Source organism: Salmo salar, chromosome ssa05, assembly GCF_905237065.1.
Source record: "Salmo salar chromosome ssa05, Ssal_v3.1, whole genome shotgun sequence".
NCBI classification, from domain to species: domain Eukaryota; kingdom Metazoa; phylum Chordata; class Actinopteri; order Salmoniformes; family Salmonidae; genus Salmo; species Salmo salar.
Genome location: NC_059446.1, coordinates 45,771,905 through 45,795,931, shown reverse-complemented (window position 1 = coordinate 45,795,931; position 24,027 = coordinate 45,771,905). Strand labels below are relative to the sequence as shown.

Sequence of the window (24,027 nt, the reverse complement as noted above, 5' to 3'; positions counted from 1 at the left end):
GTGGCTCCATTCTGTCGACTTGTGTGGCCTACCACTTCACGGCTGAGCTGTTGTTGCCCCTAGACGTTTCCACTTCACAATAACAGCACAACACAGTTGACTGGGGCAGCTCTAGCAGGGCCGAAATATGACTTGTTGGAAAGGTGTCATCCTATGACAGTGCCACGTTGAAAGTCAATGAGCTCTTCAGTAAGGCCATTCTACTGCCAATGTTGCTCTATGGAGATCGCATGGATGTGTGCTCATGGTTTTTCCATGTGTCAGCAACATGTGTGGCTGAAATAGCCAAATCCACTAATTTGACGGGGTTTCCACATACTTGTGTATATATAGTGTAGATGCTGTTGTATAGGCTACAGCTAATCTACCTGCTTATTAAACATGTTAGAAAGCAAAGACTCAAGCCCCATCCACTCTCATACACACATAGATCCATGAATGGTGAATCAGTGGAATTAAAACATTCTACACTCAGATGTGGACTACAAATAATAGCTTTGTAAGGTAATATAGCAGAACTATAATTATGATTAACACAATATTGATTTATGCAATACAGTTGTGTACTATTATATTAGTAATACATAAGTAATAATCTGTAGTATAAATTGAAAGTTAAAAAGTATTCCAATTGGCTACTTATGCATTTTTTATTACAGGTCTACAACAAACCTGCATCCTTCTAAAATCAGCTGTTTATAAATAATCACATTGTGATCAGGGCCAATAACACTTTCATATTAATACAAGTTAGGGACTTACCTGAAACGTCCAGCAGCAATGATTTGTCTTGAATCGGTTTCCCACTAATGACAAGTTTATCATGATTACATTGTCTTTACATTCGCATCAATAAAGGTGATTTAATCCAAATAATTAACATATCAATGTCCACTAAAAGTTGAACTGCACGCACTTTCGCTCAAAGTATTCGTGGCTCAGTTACTGGATACAATGTTACCCTCTAAGAAAAATAACACTGTAAAACGTGAATGTCAAACATGCAGCTAAAATATGGCTAGTTTTATTTAAATTGACGGTCATCACATCACGCTCGTGCGAGACCAATACACCGGACCGAGCGTGCGTGAAAACTAATAAGCCCTGTGCTCGCGTTACAGTTAACTCCTACCATTATCCATTTTGGAAGAGAAGCAGTTGTCTCTTTTTTAATCCCAAATACCATTTACATCTAAATAATTTACTGCAATAATTGAACTAACATACCTTGCCATCCAGGAATCGACCGCATTAGTGGGAACTGCGGCCCGTCCGACCTCGGAATTTTTGCCCAATCACAGAGTAGCCCAAGTAGCTACTCAACACATTTCAAGAATTAACTCTTTCGCTTAGGGCAGTTCCGCTATTAACATAATAGCCTACGTCATAAAAATTAAACAAAAATATAATATTCATAATAATAAAACACTAATTAAATGTACTGAATGCATTATGTAATTCCAAAGTAATAACACAGTTGATAAATTGAACTTCTATTTTCATTATGTAATATGACACTGATTATTTATTAAAATGGTATGGTTTGGGTGTTATAAATACACACTTTGCCAACATTAGGAAATAGGTCAACAACATATGAGAAAATTAGATATATGAGAAAGGGACAGTTGTTCATACTCAGATTAAGCCTAGTTCTGGACTAAAACACACTCCATGTAAAATCTCCATAGATAATTTAGTCCTGGACTAGGTTTATTCTGGGTCCAAGAAATAAACCCTGTGTTTGGTAATATGTTAATCAAGCAACACCCCCCTTGCACTGAGAATGGAGAGGAAACTGCATTATCATTGATCAATATTGGACAACAGACCATGCATGCGCAAGAAGATACTGCCCCTTAATGGACATTTGAGGGGATGCGTGTCACAACAGAGTCAGCCAAGTTATATGTAGTATAGAATATAAAATAATTCAAAGTTTACAAATTAAATTAAATGTAAAGTCAGTGAAAACATGTAATTAAAAAAAGCTATTTAGCAAGTCAGCATGAGGGCTCAACAATGCAATGTCCTATGTTTGGGCTTGTCTCTTCTCACAGTCTCTGTCACTGAGACATGCTGGCTGTGAGAATAAACTATCTGGGTCAGGTGAGCAAAACATGTAACAAACCTTTACAATCATACATTTGTTTTATTGAACCTTACAGATTAGGCACACATCAACTTGTCATTCAACCATATATACAAAACATACAACAATATTTACAATGGTGATGACCAAATTCAAGCAACACCCACCATTCAGACACCCACCTACTCAGCAGCAATAAAAATCGAAAGACATTTCTACTTCAGAGTTGAGTTCTCATTGCAATTGAGTGCCAGTCACGTGTGATTGCTACCAATACAACATCACATGTGACTTCTTAAGAGCTAAAAAAAAAAAATGATTCTGAGCTTAGTTCTTTTCTTGGTTGTTGTTACTGGGGATGCAGCTTTACAATTATCTGTTCACTATTAAATGAATGGAGAGCAGTAGGAGAATCAGTGGAAGAAAATTGCAAAAATCTAAGTGAATGTGTGCTGGCATAAGAGTGCGTCCCTATGCTCCTGCTTCTTTCATTGCAGAAGAAAGACAAAAGCATGACATCGGTCAGATGTGTATGTAAATGTAAAAAATGATTCTTAAGTCCAGTAGGGGGCAGTGATATGAGAAGGTATGATTAAAAGTCTTGCAGGTTTGGTGAGGGTGAGTCTTATGGGTGTTTGATGTCAGATGTATATGGGGTGGCATTGCTTGTGGGTCAGTTTCTTTCTACAGGTTGGGCAAGTGTGGGATCTCAACAGTGAGTCGCGGAGGCAGTGACTGCAGAACAGGTGACCACATTTTGTGGAGACTACTAGTCTCCCACTTTCAATGATCTAGAGGAAGAAGAGAAAGAGGTCCATCTTAGTTGAAGGGACAACTTCACATTCTGGTAGCTACACAGCAATTACAGTTTGACATAGTCACCTTCACACACGTTGAATTATGCTTAGCTTACCTCAGCATAGGCGTCCATACACACTGGGCAGCTGACTGTCCCTGGAGTAGACCTATGGAGGACAAGAGATCATCAGAGTCTACCCTAACTCAAGGTCTTGATTTCAGTGGTCACATGGCCAATATTATGGGTGGATAAATGGATGGATGAGGATGACGTTGCTTTTATGTGCTTCAATTTTCAAATAAAATTGATTTAAAAAAGGTTTGATATGCTTAGTACCTGGCTCTACTGCTGGCCTGTAGAGAGGACAGGAGGTCGGCACTGAGGCCTCCATTAGTATCCTCCTCCTCATCACTGCTCAGTACGTAACTCTCACTGTCAGCTTCACGTCTGCCATGAGGCCCTGAGATAGACACAAGCAGATAGACAAACTCACAGAAAAATACATGCTTGACATAGTAATAAATGCTTACTTCATTAGAGGACCAAAACATATTTTAATCTAAATATAATTGTTGCGATTGAGGAAAAGCAATGAATTACCTTCATCGACAACCTGGTTTCCCCATTCGCAATCACGCAGTGGTGGAAAAGAAACAAATATGTCAACATTTCAGTCTTTACAACAGTGACAAAAGCATATTCTTAGAAACACATTAAAAACAGTTATATGTATACATCATTATTTGCATAAAGAAAGCTCACAAACTCACCACCACAGAATCATTGTTGGTCAAGTCAACCACAGTCAACTCAGAACCTTCACATGTCAAGTCCACCACCTCCTCACCTGCACAGCCAATAGACAGGTTAGAATATCCATAATCAACCAAAATGACAGAGAAAAACATAAAGCCATTGCTACTTACTACTAGTCCTGCTGCTCTCCAGCACATCAATGGTCTCTGGGACTGCTGCTGAAGCTGCAGCACGAGGTCGCACACTGGTTGTGGTGACTCTGCTACTCTTGGCCGTGTGTCTGGAACTTGAGGGGACTCCAGTCCTTCTTTTCCTCTGTGTCTGTGACAACAAAGCACTGCTTCTTAGAAACCAGACACCTTTGCTAAATGTCTGTGAAAATTAAACTGAAGGTGTTGGAGGGTTATCACATGGCCCTGGGTGCACATGTGAGGACTTACTGTACTACTCATGTTGCGATAGGGAAGGTGTGAGTGAAATCAGAAATGGTCAAATGTTAAGTAGTAGTACACACTGAAAAATCTACATCCGTTCCAACTCTGATTCCAAAGTTCTTGGACCAATTTAACAATAATCTGGTGAGAGAAAAATAAACCAATTAACTTACATAAAAAGCCTTCACACATCTGATAAACAATAAACCATTGGCCAAAACTAACCTTTATGAACACAACAAACCATTATGAACACAACACAGCTGATGAACACAACACCATTATAAACACAACACAGCTGCTGAAGAACACAACAGTATTCTGAGAGATCCACTCCCTAACCACAAAGTCAAAGCACAATGTTGTTGACAACTTGTAACATATTAGCTTGTAAAATTAATCAAATCTGCAACCCCTCTCTTTCTGTGTTCATCTGCTTAACGTAACGAAAAAAAAAAAAATTGCTAGTAAGCTGACAACTAACGTTTAGCTGCTGTGATCACAAAACTGCTTGTCAGCTACAATAACGTTAGTTAGCTAATATTAGCTGGGTCTGAGCTGGGAAGCTCATCAAGCGTTGGTTTATCACGACAAAATGGAAATTAACACGGTGTATTAAGCATGACATGTACCTAACAATACAATTAATAAACGCAATGGCGAATCAAAACATGAGCTAGCTAGAATTAAGATTTGAGCTAGTTAGCTAACAAAGCAAAGACAACTAGCTAGATAGCAACCAACAAAGGTAGCTAATTTAGCTAGCAATGCGAACAAGCTCTACGCAAGCTCTAGCTCCTGGTTTACAAACGGGATCAGCTTTACTTTTACATAACACCAACAACACAATTCAACATCTGTATAAGGGACTGGTGATAGATGAATAAACTGATAAATTATCTAGTTTTAAAACAGCAGCCTACCTCCTCAATCACTTCTTCTATGGTCCTTCTTGATGAGATTTAAAGGCCGTTGGCATCCAATAAATGTTGCATTACTGCCACCTACTAGACTGGAGTATAACTCCCTTATACTTTGCTTCATTTTTTTTTCTACAAAAAAAGAAAATACAACAAATACCCCAGCATCTAACATTACACTCACAAAAAAATAAAAATAAATACCATACTCCACTATTTAAATGTATTTAGTCCTACTTCAGGCCGACATCCTGGAAGGATGGGACACCACCACTTAACACACCCTGTAACTCTTCTGATGTTAAGTCTCGCACACCCAAATAGTTCTCTACAGCTGCCACCACAACCTCTAATTTCTGCAACTTACATTCCATCCCTGCTGTACAGTTGATAACCATTACTATAAATGCCAAAAATGAAATCTTAATTAAACATATATACCTTGTTGGTGGATCCCTATGTACTGTTACTGATCGACTACTCTCACCACTCCTCTCAGGATCCCTCCCCCTTGACCCATCTTCCTCTACTTTCTTCACTGCCTCAGCATATGACAACTTCTGCACTACTCTAACCCTGGAAACCTCAACCTGCCCCTCTCATACAGGACATTTCTGATCCCCAGCCCCATGCGCACACCTACAATTAACACAAACCACTACTTTCCCCAATGCTACACATTCCTTTGTCTCATGCTCTTCTGCACACCTAGGAGCCTCCCTCCTACACACTGCTGCCACATGCCCATAAGCTTGACACCTGTAACAATGTAATGTAGTCGGCATAAAAGCTTGTACAGGATAACTTATATATCCTAACATCACTTTGTCAGGCAAAGACAACATCTAAACTCAAAAGAACAGACAACAACCATGTTTCTCCACTCACGCCACCCTGTTTGCGTCGCACCAAATGACGAGCATCACAAACACCGGGAATCTTCCCCTTCAGTTGGTCAGCTTTCACATTTACCGTTACCCCATTATTCACTCCTTTCAATGGCACCCTTTTCTTGAGAGCAAAACAATTCACATCTCTTGCCCCCATTCGTTTAACATGGAGTGCTTGCTCCCTCTGACCAGCAGAAACATATAATTATCACAATACCACATCTGGATACCCTCACCGATTCAACAGCACCCAACTCTGTTTTCACCCACCCTGAAACCTCAAATGGATCAGCCGAAAGGTAAGGGTCCACTTTTTTCAAAACCTTCACTCCTCATCTTTATCCTGACCCTTGGTGCAAGCCTCAGGCTCCAAGAACTTCAACACGCCTATCACCTCCCATACTTCGCCCTCATTCACTTCCATTTCTCCTTCTGTCTTCAACTCTTTCTGCTTACACTTTCTACCATTCTTCTTTAACAAACCATCTCCTTTTTTCCACCATTTATAACTGACTCAAGCTCACCCTCTTCCTCCCTCTCTCTCTCAGACCTCCTCTGTCTCTCTTTTTCCCTCCATTCTTCCTCTGTATAACTCTCCTTATGATAATACTGCACTTCTCCTGACATACATCTTGTTCTTGCCTTCTCAAGGGACGCCATTTAACCGGCTGTCACAATCTCCGTACAATCAGCACGAACCCCTTGGGATGTAGCGCTCAACAGAGCATCCCACTTGTAAAGCAGCTGCTTCGTCTTAATGTTCTTCTTTATCTGACCTCTTCGATGGTACATTGGAGATCGCACAATTTAATGTGCATCCCGCCACCTACTGTGCGGGAATGGAAACAGGATTCCCAAAAATTGAACAAAATACCCCAAAACTAAATCAAACAACTTTCTGTTAAAACAGATCTGATCCCTACACAGGCTCAAGGGGGACCTGGGAGGGAGGGTCTTCCGGCGCTAGTACAACTTTGCAAGTCTTCAGATGTAAAATCCTTAAGTCCCAAAAACTTTTCTGCCGCAGCCACAAAAATGTCCAGTTTCTTAGACTTTGAGACTTGTGCCGTACAGTTTATAACGGTGGCAATGAATGCCACAAAATCCACCTTTTTAACACACAGGGTGTCTTTTGACTGGCAGCAAACATTTACTATAGGTTGTGGTGCGTCCACTACCATATCTTCACTAGAATGACTTGCTTTCTCAGTTATTTTAATCTCCTCTACGTAGGAGATTTGACTGACCAACAGACTTTCTTACTTTTCTCCATTCACCCAGTGGGTCAGATGCCAGGCACCAGCCACACCAGGAATTGTGACCAGGTATTCAACCTGAACATCCATTGTCACCCCTGAGATGACTCCTTTGACGGGTGCTCTACTACAAAGTCAAAACACAAAAGTTCTGTTGTCCGGATTCTTTTGAGGCTCACTGCAATCTTCCTCTGTTCTTCAGATGTACAATTAAATAAAAATAAGACCACCTCTGGTCACTCTGACAGACTCCACTTTTCCAAGCACATACTTCGCAAATGTTGACACCTCAAACGGGGTTCCCACATATGCATCCTTACTCAACAAACACATCCCAACAAGAAGCGATTCATTATCATTCATACACGTATCCTCCACTCCAATTTAAAAAATGTCCTTTTTGTTCCAGTTTTCGCTACTACTGTTGTCTATTCAGAACATTAGTCTTCACCAACTTTGCTCGACACGCTGCTTGATTCGGACTCAGCATCCACTTCCGCCATCAATTTCCATTCTGAACATTTGCCGTCACCAAATTTGCTTGATGCGCTGCTTGATTCGAACTCAGCATCCGCTTCTGCCATCCACTCAACATTTTGTTTGAGGGACTGGTCATAGATGTATCAACTGATAAATAATATAGTTTTAAAACTAAGGGTAGTTAGCAGCATACCTTCTCAATCACTTTTTGAAGGACAGCTCCTTCTGTCCTTTGGAATTGGGTTGGCAGATCACAGCCAACTTTTAAGGTGCATACACCGCCACCTACTGTACTGGAGTGTGAGGCCAGTCACGGCCTACCTAAATTAAATTATTTTCACTAGTCCTGTTCCTCCAAGAAAGTGAAATAGACAATGGTGTCTGTGAGTATAACAGAACTCATATGGCAGGCCAAAGCATTTAGCTGTGGTTTTGTTTTTTGTGACATATATGCTTGCTTTGAAAATGGCTGTGTGATTATTTTTGGCAGGGTACTCTCCTGACATAATCTAATGTTTTGCTTTCGCTGTAAAGCCTTTTTGAAATCGGACAATGTGGTTAGAGGGACAGACGTTCCGCTAGCGGAACGCCTCATCAATATCCATTGGTATAGCGTGGCGCGAAATACAAATACCTCAAAAATGCTATAACTTCAATTTCTCAAACATATGACAATGTTACACCATTTTAAAGACAAGACTCTCCTTTATCTAACCACACTGTCCGATTTCAAAAAGGCTTTCCGCTAGCGGAACGTCTGTCCCTATTTAAAAACAAATAAAATCTATATATCTCTCCAAACACCATCTCACATCCTCACCCCATTCTCTCCTGCCCTCAATCATGTCCACATCTACAAAACAGCCAGAGGAAAGTTCCCCAATGCAATAGCCGGCCCCATCTCTCTCTCCCCCAGTCCATATTCTACCACCTTCTGCCCAATTGCCCACCTGTACGCCCTCTGCTTTCCCACTCCTCGCTCCCTGCATTCCCCAGTTGCCGTAACCACAGGATGTCCTTCTGAACACCCTTTCAAACTCGCCCAGTATGCTAATGCAAGTTTGTCCCGCCTTTTCCTCAGTGACAGTTCCCCACTATCCACCTGCAATGCCTCAACAGGTGTCGTTCTGAACACAGGAGGTTGGTGGCACATTAATTGTGGAGGACTACACAGGAGCTGATTCAAATAACCAAATGTTGATAATGAGTTTATACATTTAATCAGCTGTGTAGTGCTAGGGCAAAAACCAAAACGTGCACCACTTGGGGTCCCTAGGACAGAGTTTGGGAAACGCTGGTCTAAGCACAACCCTTCACAACCAAACCCCCTTCCTCATCTCAAAGTATGGTCTGTAAATCTCCCTCAGCCCATTGACAGATCATTCTTGTCAATAGTAGCCTTTTGCAGGGGCTTTTTGTAGACATGGATTTGTATTGTGTTTTCAGAATCTGCAGAGAGAATAATGAGGTGGTTGTGTCATTACTGTTGTAGTCTTGATGTTATACCTTTCAGCGTCCCTTTGTAACGGCTGTCGTTGAAGAGAGTAGACCAAGGCGCAGCGTGGTTAGTGCTCATCATGAATTTATTAAACATAGAACACTTTAAACAAAAAAACAAGAAACCGACAGCCAAACAGTTCTGTCAGGTGCAAAACACTAAACAGAATTTAACTACCCACAAACCCCAAAGGAAAACAGGCTGCCTAAGTATGACTCCCAATCAGTGACAACGATGTACAGCTGTCCCTGATTGAGAGCCATACCAGGCCAAAACAAAGAAATACAAAGCATAGAAAAAAGGACATAGAATGCCCACCCAAATCACACCCTGACCAAACCTAATTAGAGACATAAAAAACGCTCTCTCAGGTAAGGGCGTGACAGTACCCCCCCAAAGGTGCGGACTCCGGCCGCAAAACCTGAACCTATAGGGGAGGGTCTGGGTAGGCATTTCTCCGTGGTGGCGGCTCTGGAGCGGGACGCAGACCCCGCTCCACCACTGGCTCACCCAACTTTGGTGGCGCCTCTAGAGCGGGGTCCCTCGCCACGGTCCCCGGACTGGAGGGCGACTCTGGCTGCGCCGGAGGACAGGCGGGCGACTCTGGCTGCGCCGGAGGACAGGCGGGCGACTCTGGCTGCGCCAGAGGACAGGCGGGCGACTCTGGCTGCGCCGGATTCCCCAGGCATGGGAGACCCACTGGAGGCCTGGTCCGTGGAGTAGGCACAGGACAGACCAGGCTGGGGAGACTTGCAGGAGGCCTGGCTCTGGGCGCAGGCACAGGACTCACCAGGCTGGGGAGACATGCAGGAGGCCTGGCTCTGGGAGCCGGCACAGGACTCACCAGGCTGGGGAGACATGCAGGAGGCCTGGGTCTGGGCACAGGCACAGGACTCACCAGGCTGGGGAGACATGCAGGAGGCAAGGCTCTGGGCACAGGCACAGGACTCACCAGGCTGGGGAGACATGCAGGAGGCCTGGCTCTGGGAGCCGGCACAAGACGTGCAGGGCTGGGGAGGTGCACAGGAGGCCTGGTGCGTGGGGCTGGCACAGTCTTCACCAGACGGCTAGCACGCACCTCAGGACGAGTATGGAGAGCTGACTCAGGTGACATCAATTCGAGGACACGCTCCGTAGGGCGAATGTCGTGCCTCATGCACCAACACAGCAGCTCTCTCATATCTCTCTCTTCCAATCTCCCCATCAACTCCTTCACTGTCTCTGCTTCGCTCCCTTCGCTCACCTCCAACTTCACCCCAACTGGCTCTGGTTCCATCCTCGGCACCGCCGACCTTCCCGTGTGCCCCCTCCCCCAAAAAATCTTGGGGCTGCCTCTCCTCTTGCCATGCCAGCCAATCCTCCCAGAAATGCTGTTCTGCCTTCGCTGCCTCTATCTCCTCCGGCAGGCGGCGGTATTCTCCAGCCTGTCTCCAGGGTCCCTTTCTTTCCAGTATCTCTTCCCAAGTCCAGGAGTCCTGAACCCTCTGCTCCTCCTTACCACGCTGCTTGGTCCGTTGTAGGTGGGTAGTTCTGTAACGGCCGTCGTTGAAGAGAGTAGACCAAGGCGCAGCGTGGTTAGTGCTCATCATGAATTTATTAAACATAGAACACTTAAAAAAAGAAAAGAAACCGACAGCCAAACAGTTCTGTCAGGTGCAAAACACTAAACAGAAATTAACTACCCACAAACCCCAAAGGAAAACAGGCTAAAATATAAGAAATACAAAGCATAGAAAAAAGGACATAGAATGCCCACCCAAATCACACCCTGACCAAACCTAAATAGAGACATAAAAAACGCTCTCTCAGGTCAGGGCGTGACACCCTTGCTGGTTTCTGTCCCACAATCTTGTTGTGCTCCATAACCGCAAGATGTGTCTGCTCCCTCATAGTTGTGTACCCAAAATTCTACCGCTTTGGGTATTTTTCAGCAGGGCACTGTGGAATGACTCTAGATAAGAGTTTTACTAAGATAACCCCATAACACAAACACTACCTAATTCATGTTTATACCATGCTTACTGTAAATTAAGCTATCTTAGCCGTCAGCTTGTAAATATTTTTCAACTTGGGATCAGACTCTGTACCACCTACAACAGAGTGCACAACAATACACAATTTAACCACCCCACCCACTAATTGTATTGATCTATATCAGACTGGCTAGCTTACCATACCCAACATGGACATTTCAATATTGTCTGCTTGCTGTTAGCTAACTAGCGTCACTAAATTTGCCGTCATGATTGCTATTCAGCTGAGACTGGCTAAGAACCAACTAACCAACCATAGATTATTTATACACATTCATCATTGCTAACATTACCAAAACACAAACAAATAGTGAATTAGCGATATTGCCAATTCTATAGTAACAGTGTTTTCCAGACAAGGGTGGAATAGACGGCTACCAGATTGAGCTACCATCAATCTACACACAATACCCAACAATGACAAAGCAAAAACAGGTCTATAGAATTTTTTGAAAATGTATAAAAAAAAAACAACATAAATATGACATTTGTTGAAGCACCTTTGGCAGCGATTACAGCCTCAAGTATTACATGAATGTGACGTTACAAGCTTGGCACAGCTGTATTTGGCTAGTTTCTCTCATTCTTCTCTGCAGATCCTCACAAGCTCTGTCAGGTTGGATGGTGAGCATCGCTGCACAGCTATTTTCAGGTCTCTCCAGAGATGTTTGATCGGGTTCAAGTCCGGGCTCTGCCTGGGCCACTCAAGGACATTCAGAGACTTGTCCCGAAACCACTCCTGCGTTGTCTTAGATGTGGGCTTAGGGTCATTGTTCAGTTGGAAGGTGAACTTTCGGCCCAGTCTAAGGTCCTGAGTGCTCGGGATCAGGTTTTCATCAAGGATCTCTCTGTACTTTGCAGTGTTCATCTTTCCCTCAATCCTGACTAGTCTCCATGTCCCTACCACTGAAAAACATCCCCACAGCATGATGCTGCAACCACAATGCTTCACTGTAGCGATGGTGCCAGGCTTCCCCAGACGTGACGCTTGGCATTCAGTCCAAAGAGTTCCATCTTGATTCCATCAGACCAGAGAATCTTGTTTCTCATGGTCTGAGAGTCCTTTAGGTGGCTTTTGGCAAACTCCAAGCGGGCTGTCATGTGCCTTTTACTGAGGACTGGCTTCCATCTGGCCACTCTACCATAAAGGCCGGATTGGTGGAATGCTGCAGAGATGGTTGTCCTTCTGGAAGGTTCTCCCATCTCCACAGAGGAACTCTGGTTTCTTGGTCACCTCCCTGACCAAGGCCCTTCTCCCCCGATTGCAGTTTGGTCGGGCGGCAAGCTCTAGGAAGAGTCTTGGTGGTTCCAAATTTCTTCCAATTAAGAATGATGGAGGCTACTGTGTTCTTGGGGACCTTCAATGCTGTAGACATTTTTTAGTACCGTTCCCCTGATCAGAGTCGAGACAAAATTCTGTCTCGGAGCTCTACGGACAATTCCTACAACCTCATGGGATTGGTCTTTGCTCTGACATGCACTGTCAACTGTGGGACCTTATATAGACAGATGTGTGCCTTTCCAAATCCTGTCCAATCAATTGAATTTACCACAGCTGGACTCCAATCAAGTTGTAGAAACATCTCAAGGACGATCAATGTAAACAAGTCTCAGAGCAAAGGGTTTGAATACTTATCAAATGTAATGTATTTATATAGCCCTTCTTACATCAGCTGATATATCAAAGTGCTGTACAGAAACCCAGCCTAATACCCCAAACAGCAAGCAACGCAGGTGTAGAAGCACGGTGGCTAGGAAAAACTCCTTAGAAAGGCCAAAACCTAGGAAGAAACCTAGAGAGGAACCAGGCTATGAGGGGTGGCCAGTCCTCTTCTGGCTGTGCCGGGTGGAGATTATAACAGAACATGGCCAAGATGTTCAAATGTTCATAAATGACCAGCATGGTCAAATAATAGTAATCACAGTGAACAGGTCAGGGTTCCATAGCCACAGGCAGAACAGTTGAAACTGGAGCAGCAGCATGGCCAGGTGGACTGGGGACAACAAGGAGTCATCATGCCAGGTAGTCCTGAGGCATGGTCCTAGGGCTCAGGTCTTCTGAGAGAGATCAAAAGAAAGAAAGAAAGAAAGAGAGAAAGAGAGAATTAGAGCGAGCATACTTAAATTCACACAGAACACCGGATAAGACAGGAGAAATACTCCAGATATAACAGACTGACCCTAGGCCCCCGACACATAAACTACTGCAGCATAAATACTGGAGGCTGAGACAGGAGGGGTCGGGAGACACTGTGGCCCCATCCGATGATACCCCCGGACAGGGCCAAACAGGCAGGATATAACCCCACCCACTTTGCCAAAGCACAGCCCCCACACCACTAGAGGGATATCTTCAACCACCAACTAACCATCCTGAGACAAGGCCGAGTATAGCCCACAATGATCTCCGCCACGGCACGAACCCAAGGGGGGGCGCCAACCCAAACAGGAAGACAACGTTAGTGACTCAACCCACTCAAGTGACGCACACCTCCTAGGAACGGCATGGAAGAGCACCAGTAAGCCAGTGACTCAGTCCCTGTAATAGGGTTAGAGGCAGAGAATCCCAGTGGAGAGACGGGAACCGGCCAGGCAGAGACAGCAAGGACGGTTCGTTGCTCCAGTGCCTTTCCATTCACCTTCACACTCCTGGGCCAGACTACACTCAATCATAGGACCTACTGAAGAGATGAGTCTTCAATAAAGACTTAAAGGTTGAGACCGAGTCTGCGTCTCTCACATGGGTAGGCAGACCATTCCATAAAAATGGAGCTCTATAGGAGAAAGCCCTGCCTCCAGCTGTTTGCTTAGACATTCTAGGGACAATTAGGAGGCCTGCGTCTTGTGACCATAGCGTACATGTAGGTATGTACGGCAGGACCAAATTGGAAAGATAGGTAGGTGTAATGCACTAGTTAGAAGAAGTGTCGGAGTCAGGCGCAGGACACATGGATGAGTGTAAACAAATACATGTTTTACTAAAATTAATGAAAAAACTTCTTCCAATTCCAAAATACAGGATTGGGGAACAACCCCTACAAAAACACAAAACAGGAAACAATCACCGACATGACAAACAGGAAATGCAGAGGGTTAAATAATAAACATAATTAGGGAAATCAAAAACAGGTGTACACAATAAAGACAAAAACCAAACAAACAGTGAACCATCGATCGGTGGCAACTAGTAAACCGGTGACGTAAACCGGTGACGTCAACCGCCGAACGCTGCCCGAACAAGGAGAGGGGCCGACTTCGGCGGGAGTCGTGACAGTAGGAGCAAGCCCATGTAATGCTTTGAAGGTTAGCAGTAAAACCTTGAAATCAGCCCTTGCCTTAACAGGAAGCCATTGTAGGGAGGCTAGCACTGGAGTAATATGATCACATTTTGGGGTTCCAGTCAGGATTCTTGCAGCCGTATTTAGCACTAACTGAAGTTTAGTTAGTGCTTTATCCGGGTTGCCGGAAAGTAGAGCATTGCAGTAATCTAACCTAGAAGTAACAAAAGCATGGATACATTTTTCTGCCTCATTTTTGGACAGACAATTTCAGATTTTTGCAATGTTACGTAAATGGAAAAAAAGCTGTCCTTGAAACAGTCTTGATATGTTCATCAAAAGAGAGATCAGGGTCCAGAGTAATGCCGAGGTCCTTCACAGTTTTATATGAGACGACTGTACAACCATCAAGATTAATTGTCAGATTCAACAGAAGATCTCTTTGTTTCTTGGGACCTAGAACAACCATCTCTGTTTGGTCCGAGTATAAAAGTAGAAAGTTTGCAGCCATCCACTTCCTTATGTCTGAAACATAGGCTTCCAGCGAGGGCAATTTTGGGGTTTCACCATGTTTCATTGAAATGTACAGCTGTGTGTCATCCGCATAGCAGTGAAAGTTAACCTCTCTAGGGTAGGTGGCACCAAATCGTCCCACCTACGTAACAGCCAGTGTAATCCCGTGGCGCGTTATTCAAAAACCTCAAAAATGCAAAAACTTCAATTTTTCAAACATATGACTATTTTACACCATTTTAAAGACAAGACTCTCGTTAATCTAACCACACTGTCCGATTTCAAAAAGGCTTTACAACGAAAGCAAAACATTAGATTATGTCAGCAGAGTACCCAGCCAGAAATAATCAGACACCCATTTTTCAAGCTAGCATATAATGTCACATTAACCCAAACCACAGCTAAATGCAGCACTAACCTTTGATGATCTTCATCAGATGACAACCCTAGGACATTATGTTATACAATACATGCATGTTTTGTTCAATCAAGTTCATATTTATATCAAAAACCAGCTTTTTACATTAGCATGTGACTAGCATGTGACTAGCATTCCCACCGAACACTGCCGGTGAATTTACTAAATTACTCACGATAAACGTTCACAAAAAGCATAACAATTATTTTAAGAATTATAGATACAGAACTCCTCTATGCACTCAATATGTCCGATTTTAAAATAGCTTTTCGGTGAAAGCACATTTTGCAATATTCTCAGTAGATAGCCCGGCATCACAGGGCTAGCTATTTAGACACCCAGCAAGTTTAGCACTCACCAAAGTCAGATTTACTATAAGAAAAATGTTATTACCTTTGCAGTTCTTCTCCAAAATGCACTCCCAGGACTTCTACTTCAATAACAAATGTTGGTTTGGTTCAAAATAATCCATAGTTATATCCAAACAGCGGCGTTTTGTTCGTGCGTTCAAGACACTATCCGAAATGGTAAATAAGGGTGACGAGCATGGCGCAATTCGTGACAAAAAAATTATAAATATTCCATTACCGTACTTCGAAGCATGTCAACCGCTGTTTAAAATCTATTTTTATGCCATTTTTCTCATAAAAAAGCGATAATATTCCAACCGGGAATCTGCGTTTAGGTAAACAGAAAAAAGAAAATAAAGCATGGGGTCGACTCGGGCACGCGCCTAAGCCCATAGTACTCAGATCGGCCACTTGCCAAAAGCGATAATGTGTTTCAGCCAGAGCCTGCCTCGATATCGTTCAGCTTTTTCCCGGGCTCTGAGAGCCTATGGGAGCCGTAGGAAGTGTCACGTTAGAGCAAAGATCCTCAGTCTTCAATAAAAAGAGTCAAGATGAAACACCACTTGTCAGACAGGCCACTTCCTGCATGGAATCTTCTCAGGTTTTGGCCTGCCATTTGAGTTCTGTTATACTCACAGACACCATTCAAACAGTTTTAGAAACTTTAGGGTGTTTTCTATCCAAAGCCAATAATTATATGCATATTCTAGTTACTGGGCAGGAGTAGTAACCAGATTAAATCGGGTACGTTTTTTATCCGGCCGTGTCAATACTGCCCCCTAGCCCTAACAGGTTTATATTATGTTTTCGAATGACATCCCCAAGAGGTAAAATATACAGTGAAAACAATAGTGGTCCTAAAACGGAATGTTGAGGAAGACCGGAATTTTCAGTTGATTTGTTAGAGGATAAACCATTCACAGAGACAAACTGATATCTTTCCGACAGATAAGATCTAAACCAGGCCAGAACTGGTCCGTGTAGACGAATTTGGGTTTCCAATGTAAGTAAGGTGTTTTATTTTTTTGTTGTTGTAATAAATGTGCAAAGATTTAAAAAAACTGTTTTTGCTTTGTCATTGTAGGGTATTGTGTGTAGATTGATGAGGATTTTTTATTTATTTAATACATTTTAGAATAAGGCTGTAACGTAACAAAATGTCGAAAAAGGGAAGGGGTCTGAATACTTTCCAAATGCACTGTATACAAAAAAAAGATAGCTATATAATTTCGCGGATGGCTTTCAGAGTTCAATACAGGACTCAAACGTTAGCTAGATAGCTCACTTAGCTAATCCAGTTAGGCTAGCAAGCTAGCTAACGTTAGGTTACCGACAGTTGAAGTCGGAGGTTTACCTACACTTAGGTTGGAGTCATTAAAACTCCACAAATTTCTTGTTAACAAACTATAGCTTTGGCAAATCGGTTAGGACATCTACTTTGTGCATGACGCAAGTAATTTTTCCAACAATTGTTTACAGACAGATTATTTCACTTAGAATTCACTGTATCACCATTCTAGTGGTTCAGAAGTTTAGATATGCTAAGTTGACTGTGCCTTAAAAAAGCTTGAAAATTCCCAAAAAATGATGTCATGGCTTTAGAAGCTTCTGATAGGCTAATTGACATCATTTGAGAAAGGTATCTATATCCACAGTGAAACGACTCCTATATCGACAAAACCTGAAAGGCCACTCAGCAAGGAAGAAGCCACTGCTCCAAAACCGCCATAAAAATCCAGACTACGGTTTGCAACTGCACATGGGGACAAAGATCTTACTTTTTGGAGAAATGTCCTCTGGTCTGATGATACAAAAATAGAACTGTTTGACCATAATGACCATCGTTATGTTTGGAGGGAAAAAGGGGGATGCTTGCAAGTCGAAGAACACCATCCCAACTGTGAAGCACGGGGGTGGCAGCATCATGTTGTGGGGGTGCTTTGCTGCTGGAGGGACTGGTGCACATCACAAAATATATGGCATCATGAGGCAGGAAAATACAATCGGAATGATAGAAATACATTTTGGAACGTCTTCTGTAAGTCAAGTGGTGGTACACTTGTAACGTTACAAGTGTACCACCACTTGACTTACAGACGACGTTCCAAAATGTATTTCTATCATTCCGATTATAACGTTATATGAAGACAAACCATAGCTCTAAATGTAACGTTATGAAATATTCCTATGATATCTCCAAAATAACATGATATTCAGAACCTTTCATGGACTACCAAGGAACGTTTTTAATGTTCCCATGATGTCTGCATAGCGACCGGATATTTATAACCTCTATAATACTTATTAGAAATGTTTTTAATGTTCCCATGATGTCTGTATAGCGACCGGATATTTATAACCTCTATAATACTTATTAGAAACGTTATGAATGTGCCAAATGGGCTATGACATTCAGTACCTCTGGAAGACTTAAGGGGAATGTTACAAATGTCTCAGTTACGTTCCTTGTTACCTGGGACATTGTCTTTCTAAGTGTGTAGGAACATTTGTTACTTTGGAAATAAGTACTTTAGAGGTTCTGAATGTCAGGAGACTTTACAAGGAACGTAACTGAGACATTTGTAATGTTCCCCTTAACTCTTCCAGATGTACTGAATGTCATAGCCGTTTGGGACATTATAGGCACATTCATAATGTTTCTAATAAGTATTATAGAGGTTATAAATATCTGGTCGCTATACAGACATCATGGGAACTTTAAAAACGTTCCTTGGTAGTCCATGAAAGGTTCTGAATATCATGTTATTTTGGAGATAACCTAGGAACATTTCATAAGGTTACATTTAGAGCTATGGTTTTTGTCTTCACATAACGGTACAATCGGAATAATAGAAATACATTTTCGAACGTCGTCTGTAAGTCAAGTGGTGGTACACTTGTAACGTTGTCTTTCTAATTGTGTAGGAACATTTGTTACGTTCTAAATAAGTACTTTAGATCCCAAGATATTGGGGCCAGCATACTTGTGCTTGGAGTAAAGGAAGTGGATCCAGTTCTTCCCCTCCGCAATTTATTTTTCCATAATTCTACCGATTTAATAAATGTATGGAAATTCATCATGTAATTTTGACCTCAGTATAGCCCTATGGAAGAGGGAACGATACCTACAAATATTTTTTTATTATATTAATTTATGAATGTAGCCTATAACAATAATAATAATTTTTAAAAATCATTATAAAGCAGCTAGCAGTAGTGGTGGCCTGACGACGGTTCATCCTGAATATTCCTTTTGACTCCATTATCCGTCATTGCAAATATCAAAGTGGGTGTGGCAACTAACAATACTGAGGCTGGAGCCAGAAAGAAACACCTACGGTACTAATTGGTAAAAGTGAAACAACACAGCTGAACAGCAAAGACGCCATCGACTCCGACTGACCGAACACAGTTCACCTCTTGGAAGTTTTTACGAAAGATAAGTTATCCAGTGTGTACTATTTAAACCAAGTAAGTTAGTGTACTCCCAGCTCCCCAGATAAAGACATTTTGATGATGTCAGGCTATCTAACTAGCGAGGAAGCATGCCAGTTAGGTAATTAATGGATAGTTTAGCCTAGCTACATTACTTGGATAGTGCCGCGTGTAACCACAGCCTGTGTTATAGGGTTCAGTAATCGTGTTCTTAGGTCCTGATGAAAAACAACATTAACAAGTGTTCTTGGTCTATTACTAGCATATGCACGTAAAAAATATATAATGCAGGATATGGCTTGATACATTTTTACTAAAGGGCTGACTAAATTTGCACAATCCAGATAATGAAAAGTGCAATTTATCCGTTCTATAACACCAACATTATTCAAATGCCTTGCAGTGTCACGATAGCCTGAGAAGCTGTAGTCACCTCTTTCCTCATTTAAGTTCTGATTCAAGATGGATATTATGGATAACGTCTTGCGTAGTAGAGATTAATGTTCTTTCTGTTTCTTTACGTAGTGTTCTGAAGATTGAAAATGTCTTCAAAAAAGGTAAACCTATGTGTTGTCTAACTGGTTATTCATTTTAAATGGACAAGTAAGGCAGTCCAATTTCATTTTGTACTGTATGTGTAGAGCCATTGTCATATCACTTTTTAAACATTTTCAGACTGTTAAATCCACTGGTGTAACACAGATGTCAAGTACTTCAAGAAAGAGAGAATAGAATAGAATCTGAACTAAATTGTCAAGGGAGAAAACCACCCTTAAGAAAAAACGGGTAGAGAAGGAAAACAATGACAATGAAAGTGGATCTAGTCTCATCAGCCAGTCTGACACGAAGAGTGAAGATACCAGTCCTACTGAATCTGACAGCAAAAGTGAGTCAGATAGTGAAGTTGAGGCAGTGGGAGTTACTCCTCCAAGACTGCCAACACATGCTGAGGAAGAGTCAGATGGTGAGCTTGAGGCAGTAGGTGGTACTAAGCCAAGACTGCCATCACACAGTGACATAGATTCAGAGACTGAAGCCAATGCTGGTTGTGCAATTCAGGAGACAACTGACTCTGACAATGAAGATGTTGAAAAAGATTCTACCTTCAGAGAGGACCTGGCAACCTGGATAAGTGATTTCCAAGTGAAACACAATGCTGTTGATGCACTTCTGAAGATGCTGCAGTCTAATGGTCACCCAGATTTGCCTTCCACTGCTAGAACTCTCCTAGAAAAGACCAATGTTTTTGTTGAAGTCAAGTCTAATGTGGAGTTTGTCAGGTTTAAAGTGAAGGTGGAGTTAGTGAAACATCTAAGCATCTATCCTCAATCTGTTGTTGGAGATTTGAATGTTTTAGAAATATCCCTTAATCTGGATGGTCTCCCTTTGTTCAAAAGTACCAATATGTCGTTATGGCCACTTTTGTGCTCCATCAATCTATCACCACCCACAGTGTTTCCTCTGTTACTTGCAATGGCATTATCGAAACCAAGCTCCCAGGAATTCCTCAATGACACTTCGCTGGAGCTTAAAGAGTTGATGCAGACCGGCTTGAAGTGGGGAGACACAACACTCCAAGTGAAGGTTTGTTCTGTAACATGTGATGCACCAGCAAAAGCCATGGTAAAATGCATAAAGATGAATTCTGGCTACTGTGGCTGTGACAGGTGCACACAAAAAGGCAGGTATGATGGGAGGATGACGTACCCGCAGGTAAAAAATCTGTGTCTCAGAACTGAGAAATCCTTTAGGGAATTGGTACAGCCAGAACATCACCATGAAGGGAAAACCTCTCATTTTTGCATCCTCCCCATTGATATGGTGAAGTCATTCCCAATTGACTATATCCTCTCTGGGCTAGGTAGGACGCTTGCGTCCCACCTACTCAACAGCCAGTTGAATCCTGTGGCGCGTTATTCAAATCCTTAGATATGCTATTACTTCAATTTTTCAAAAATATGACTATTTTACACCATTTTAAAGATAAGACTCTCGTTAATCTAACCACACTGTCCGATTTCAAAAAGGCTTTACAACGAAAGCAAAACATTAGATTATGTCAGCAGAGTACCGAGCCAGAAATAATCAGACACCCATTTTTCAAGCTAGCATATACTGTCACATAAACCCAAACCACAGCTAAATGTAGCACTAACCTTTGATGATCTTCATCAGATGACAACCCTAGGACATTATGTTATACAATACATGCATGTTTTGTTCAATCAAGTTCATATTTATATCAAAAACCAGCTTTTTACATTAGCATGTGACTAGCATGTGACTAGCATTCCCACCGAACACTGCCGGTGAATTTACTAAATTACTCACGATAAACGTTCACAAAAAGCATAACAATTATTTTAAGAATTATAGATACAGAACTCCTCTATGCACTCGATATGTCCGATTTTAAAATAGCTTTTCGGTGAAAGCACATTTTGCAATATTCTCAGTAGATAGCCCGGCATCACAGGGCTAGCTATTTAGACACCCAGCAGGTTTAGCACTCATCAAAGTCAGATTTACTATAAGAAAAATGTTCTTACCTTTGTTGTCTTCATCAGAATGCACTCCCAGGACTTCTACTTCAATAACAAATGTTGGTTTGGTCCAAAATAATCCATCGTTATATCCAAACAGCGGCGTTTTGTTCGATGCGTTCTAGACACTATCCTAAAGGCTAAATAAGGGTGACGAGCATGGCGCAATTCGTGACAAAAGAATTCTAAATATTCCATTACCGTACTTCGAAGCATGTCAACCGCTGTTTAAAATCAATTTTTATGCCATTTTTCTCATAAAAAAAGCGATAATATTCCGACCGGGAATCTGCGTTTAGATAAACAGACAAAGGAAAAGAAACCATTCGGTCGAAGCGGGCACGCGCCTAAGCCCATAGTACTCTGAGTGGCCACTTGCCAAAAGCGATAAAATGTTTCAGCCAGAGCCTGCCTCGATATCGTTCAACGTTTTCCCGGGCTCTGAGACCCTATGGACGACGTAGGAAGTGTCACGTTATTGCACAGATCCTGAGTCTTCAATAAAAAGAGCCAAGATGAAACACTACTTCTCAGACAGGCCACTTCCTGCTTGAAATCTTCTCAGGTTTTGGCCTGCCATAGGAGTTCTGTTATACTCACAGACACCATTCAAACAGTTTTAGAAACTTTAGGGTGTTTTCTATCCAAAGCCAATAATTATATGAATATTCTAGTTACTGGGCAGGAGTAGTAACCAGATTAAATCGGGTACGTTTTTTATCCAGCCGTGTCAATACTGCCCCCTATCCCCAACAGGATATGCACCTTTGTTGCCTCGCAGTAACCCAGAAGCTCTTGATGATGTGGACTAGGGGAAAGACTGGGGCCAGGTTGTCGTTGGTGCAAGTCAAGGAGGTAAGTCAACGACTAAACCGACTAAAGGATTCAATTCCAGACTGCTTTGCTCGCAAACCACGGGGATTGGATGACCTTGACCGTTGGAAGGCCACAGAATTGGGAAAGTAGTGCTGAGAAGAATCTTGTCTAAAGAACAGTACACACACTTCATGGCCTTCAGTGTTGCCATGTGCATTTTGGTTTCTCCTCAACTTTCTTCAATCCACAGTGCCTATGCTCATGCTTTACTGAACTTCTTTGTGGAGCAGGGAAGGGTTTTGTATGGAGACACATTTCTTGTGTATAATGTTCACTCCCTTCTACACCTCACTGCTGATGCTGAAGAACATGGCTGCCTTGACAACTGTAGCGCTTTCAAGTTTGAGAATTACTTGCAACAACTAAAGAAGATGGTCCGTTCAGGGAGGCGGCCACTTGTGCAAATTTGTAAAAGAGTGCAAGAACGCAGAGTTAGAGCTTCTCCCCGCCAACAGGTCATCAAAATGAGACGGCCAAACAATGCCTACATACTTAATGATAGGTCATGCTGTGAGGTAGTGAGCCAAGAAGATGCCTCTGATACTTACCTCTGCAGGGTGTTTCAGCATCTGGAATCTTACACGCTGAGTCCTTGTGACTCAAGACTGTATTGGACTTTCCGCACCACTACGAGGAGCACACAAATGCATCTCATTGCAAAGAGCAGTCTTGTTAAGCAAGACTGCTATTATACTTGAGGACCATGGCACTCGTGTTGTGCTTACCATCTTCACAGCCTGTAGCAAGCCCCATTTAGCTACAGCCAAGTTCACAAGCTGTATTAGTTTTGCAAACTATCTTGGCTGGTAAATCAAGAGACTGAACAGTGTGGAATTGGTGTTTTGTTGTTCTGCACAGGGCACACAGCGTTATGTTGTACATTTTGTAAAAGAGAACACTGTTGAAGTTGTACCAGAGCAGTGGGTGGAGAAGAGAGATGGGGTAAGCCTTCCCTGTAGCTCAGTTGGTAGAGCATGGTGTTTGCAATGCCAGGGTTGTGGGTTTGATTCCCACGGGGGGCCAGCACAGGAAAAAAAATGTATGAAATGTATGCATTCACTACTGTAAGTCGCTCTGGATAAGAGCGTCTGCTAAATGACTAAAATGTAAATGTAAAATGGGTAAGTTGATCAGTTAAATGGTTTACCCTTTTCAGGCAAAGGGATGGATAAATAGTTAACTTTAAGCAGTGTCTCATATCTTGCAGGTCTTGTGTTGCTACTGGCCAAGAAATGCCAGCGCAACAGTGATTAAGAGAGGAGACCGGCCTGACAAAATATTATGGGAGAAGTACAGAATTTTCATCTTTTCATCCACTGGTAAAATAATATTTTACTGTATCCATCCACTCCCGTTTATATTGCAATGTATTCATGGTTGTGTGGCTCTGGAGCAAGTTGCATCAGTTGAACACACTCCTATACGTAAGGCTAGTTCCAACGTAGAATATGTTCTA

The 24,027-nt window shown here is 42.4% G+C and overlaps 2 protein-coding genes across 3 annotated transcripts in view; both read right to left on the bottom strand.

Annotated features, from left to right (window-relative positions):
• Positions 1 to 1,345, bottom strand: part of LOC106604972 (fibroblast growth factor receptor-like 1) — a 110,029-nt gene extending 108,684 nt beyond the window's left edge. Inside the window, exons 1-2 of one of the 2 annotated variants that reach the window (XM_045718267.1) lie at positions 1,228 to 1,345; positions 763 to 806 (exon numbers count right to left, since the gene is read on the bottom strand). In XM_045718267.1, coding sequence (XP_045574223.1) covers positions 763 to 806; positions 1,228 to 1,252 — 69 coding nt within the window. In that variant the 5' untranslated portion in view covers positions 1,253 to 1,345. The remainder of the gene's footprint in view (positions 1 to 762; positions 807 to 1,227) is intronic. The other variant, XM_045718268.1, reaches the window with a different exon arrangement.
• A 787-nt stretch (positions 1,346 to 2,132) lies between these two features.
• Positions 2,133 to 5,073, bottom strand: LOC106604900 (E3 ubiquitin-protein ligase RNF4). Its single transcript, XM_045718266.1, has 8 exons — positions 5,005 to 5,073; positions 4,088 to 4,222; positions 3,818 to 3,968; positions 3,662 to 3,738; positions 3,492 to 3,504; positions 3,228 to 3,351; positions 3,006 to 3,057; positions 2,133 to 2,883 (listed from the first exon to the last, which is right to left on the bottom strand). Exons 2-8 carry the CDS (start codon positions 4,097 to 4,099, stop codon positions 2,734 to 2,736), a joined length of 579 nt encoding a protein of 192 aa, XP_045574222.1. The 5' UTR covers positions 4,100 to 4,222; positions 5,005 to 5,073; the 3' UTR covers positions 2,133 to 2,733.
• Positions 5,074 to 24,027: the final 18,954 nt, after the last annotated feature.

Excerpts from the sequence above, each read along its gene's own strand:
- LOC106604900 (XM_045718266.1), bottom strand. Across the intron at positions 3,058-3,227 it reads CAGGCCAGCAGTAGAGCCAG|GTCTACTCCAGGGACAGTCA; the intron begins GTACTAAGCATA and ends TGTCCTCCATAG. Across the intron at positions 2,884-3,005 it reads GTATGGACGCCTATGCTGAG|ATCATTGAAAGTGGGAGACT; the intron begins GTAAGCTAAGCA and ends TTCTTCCTCTAG.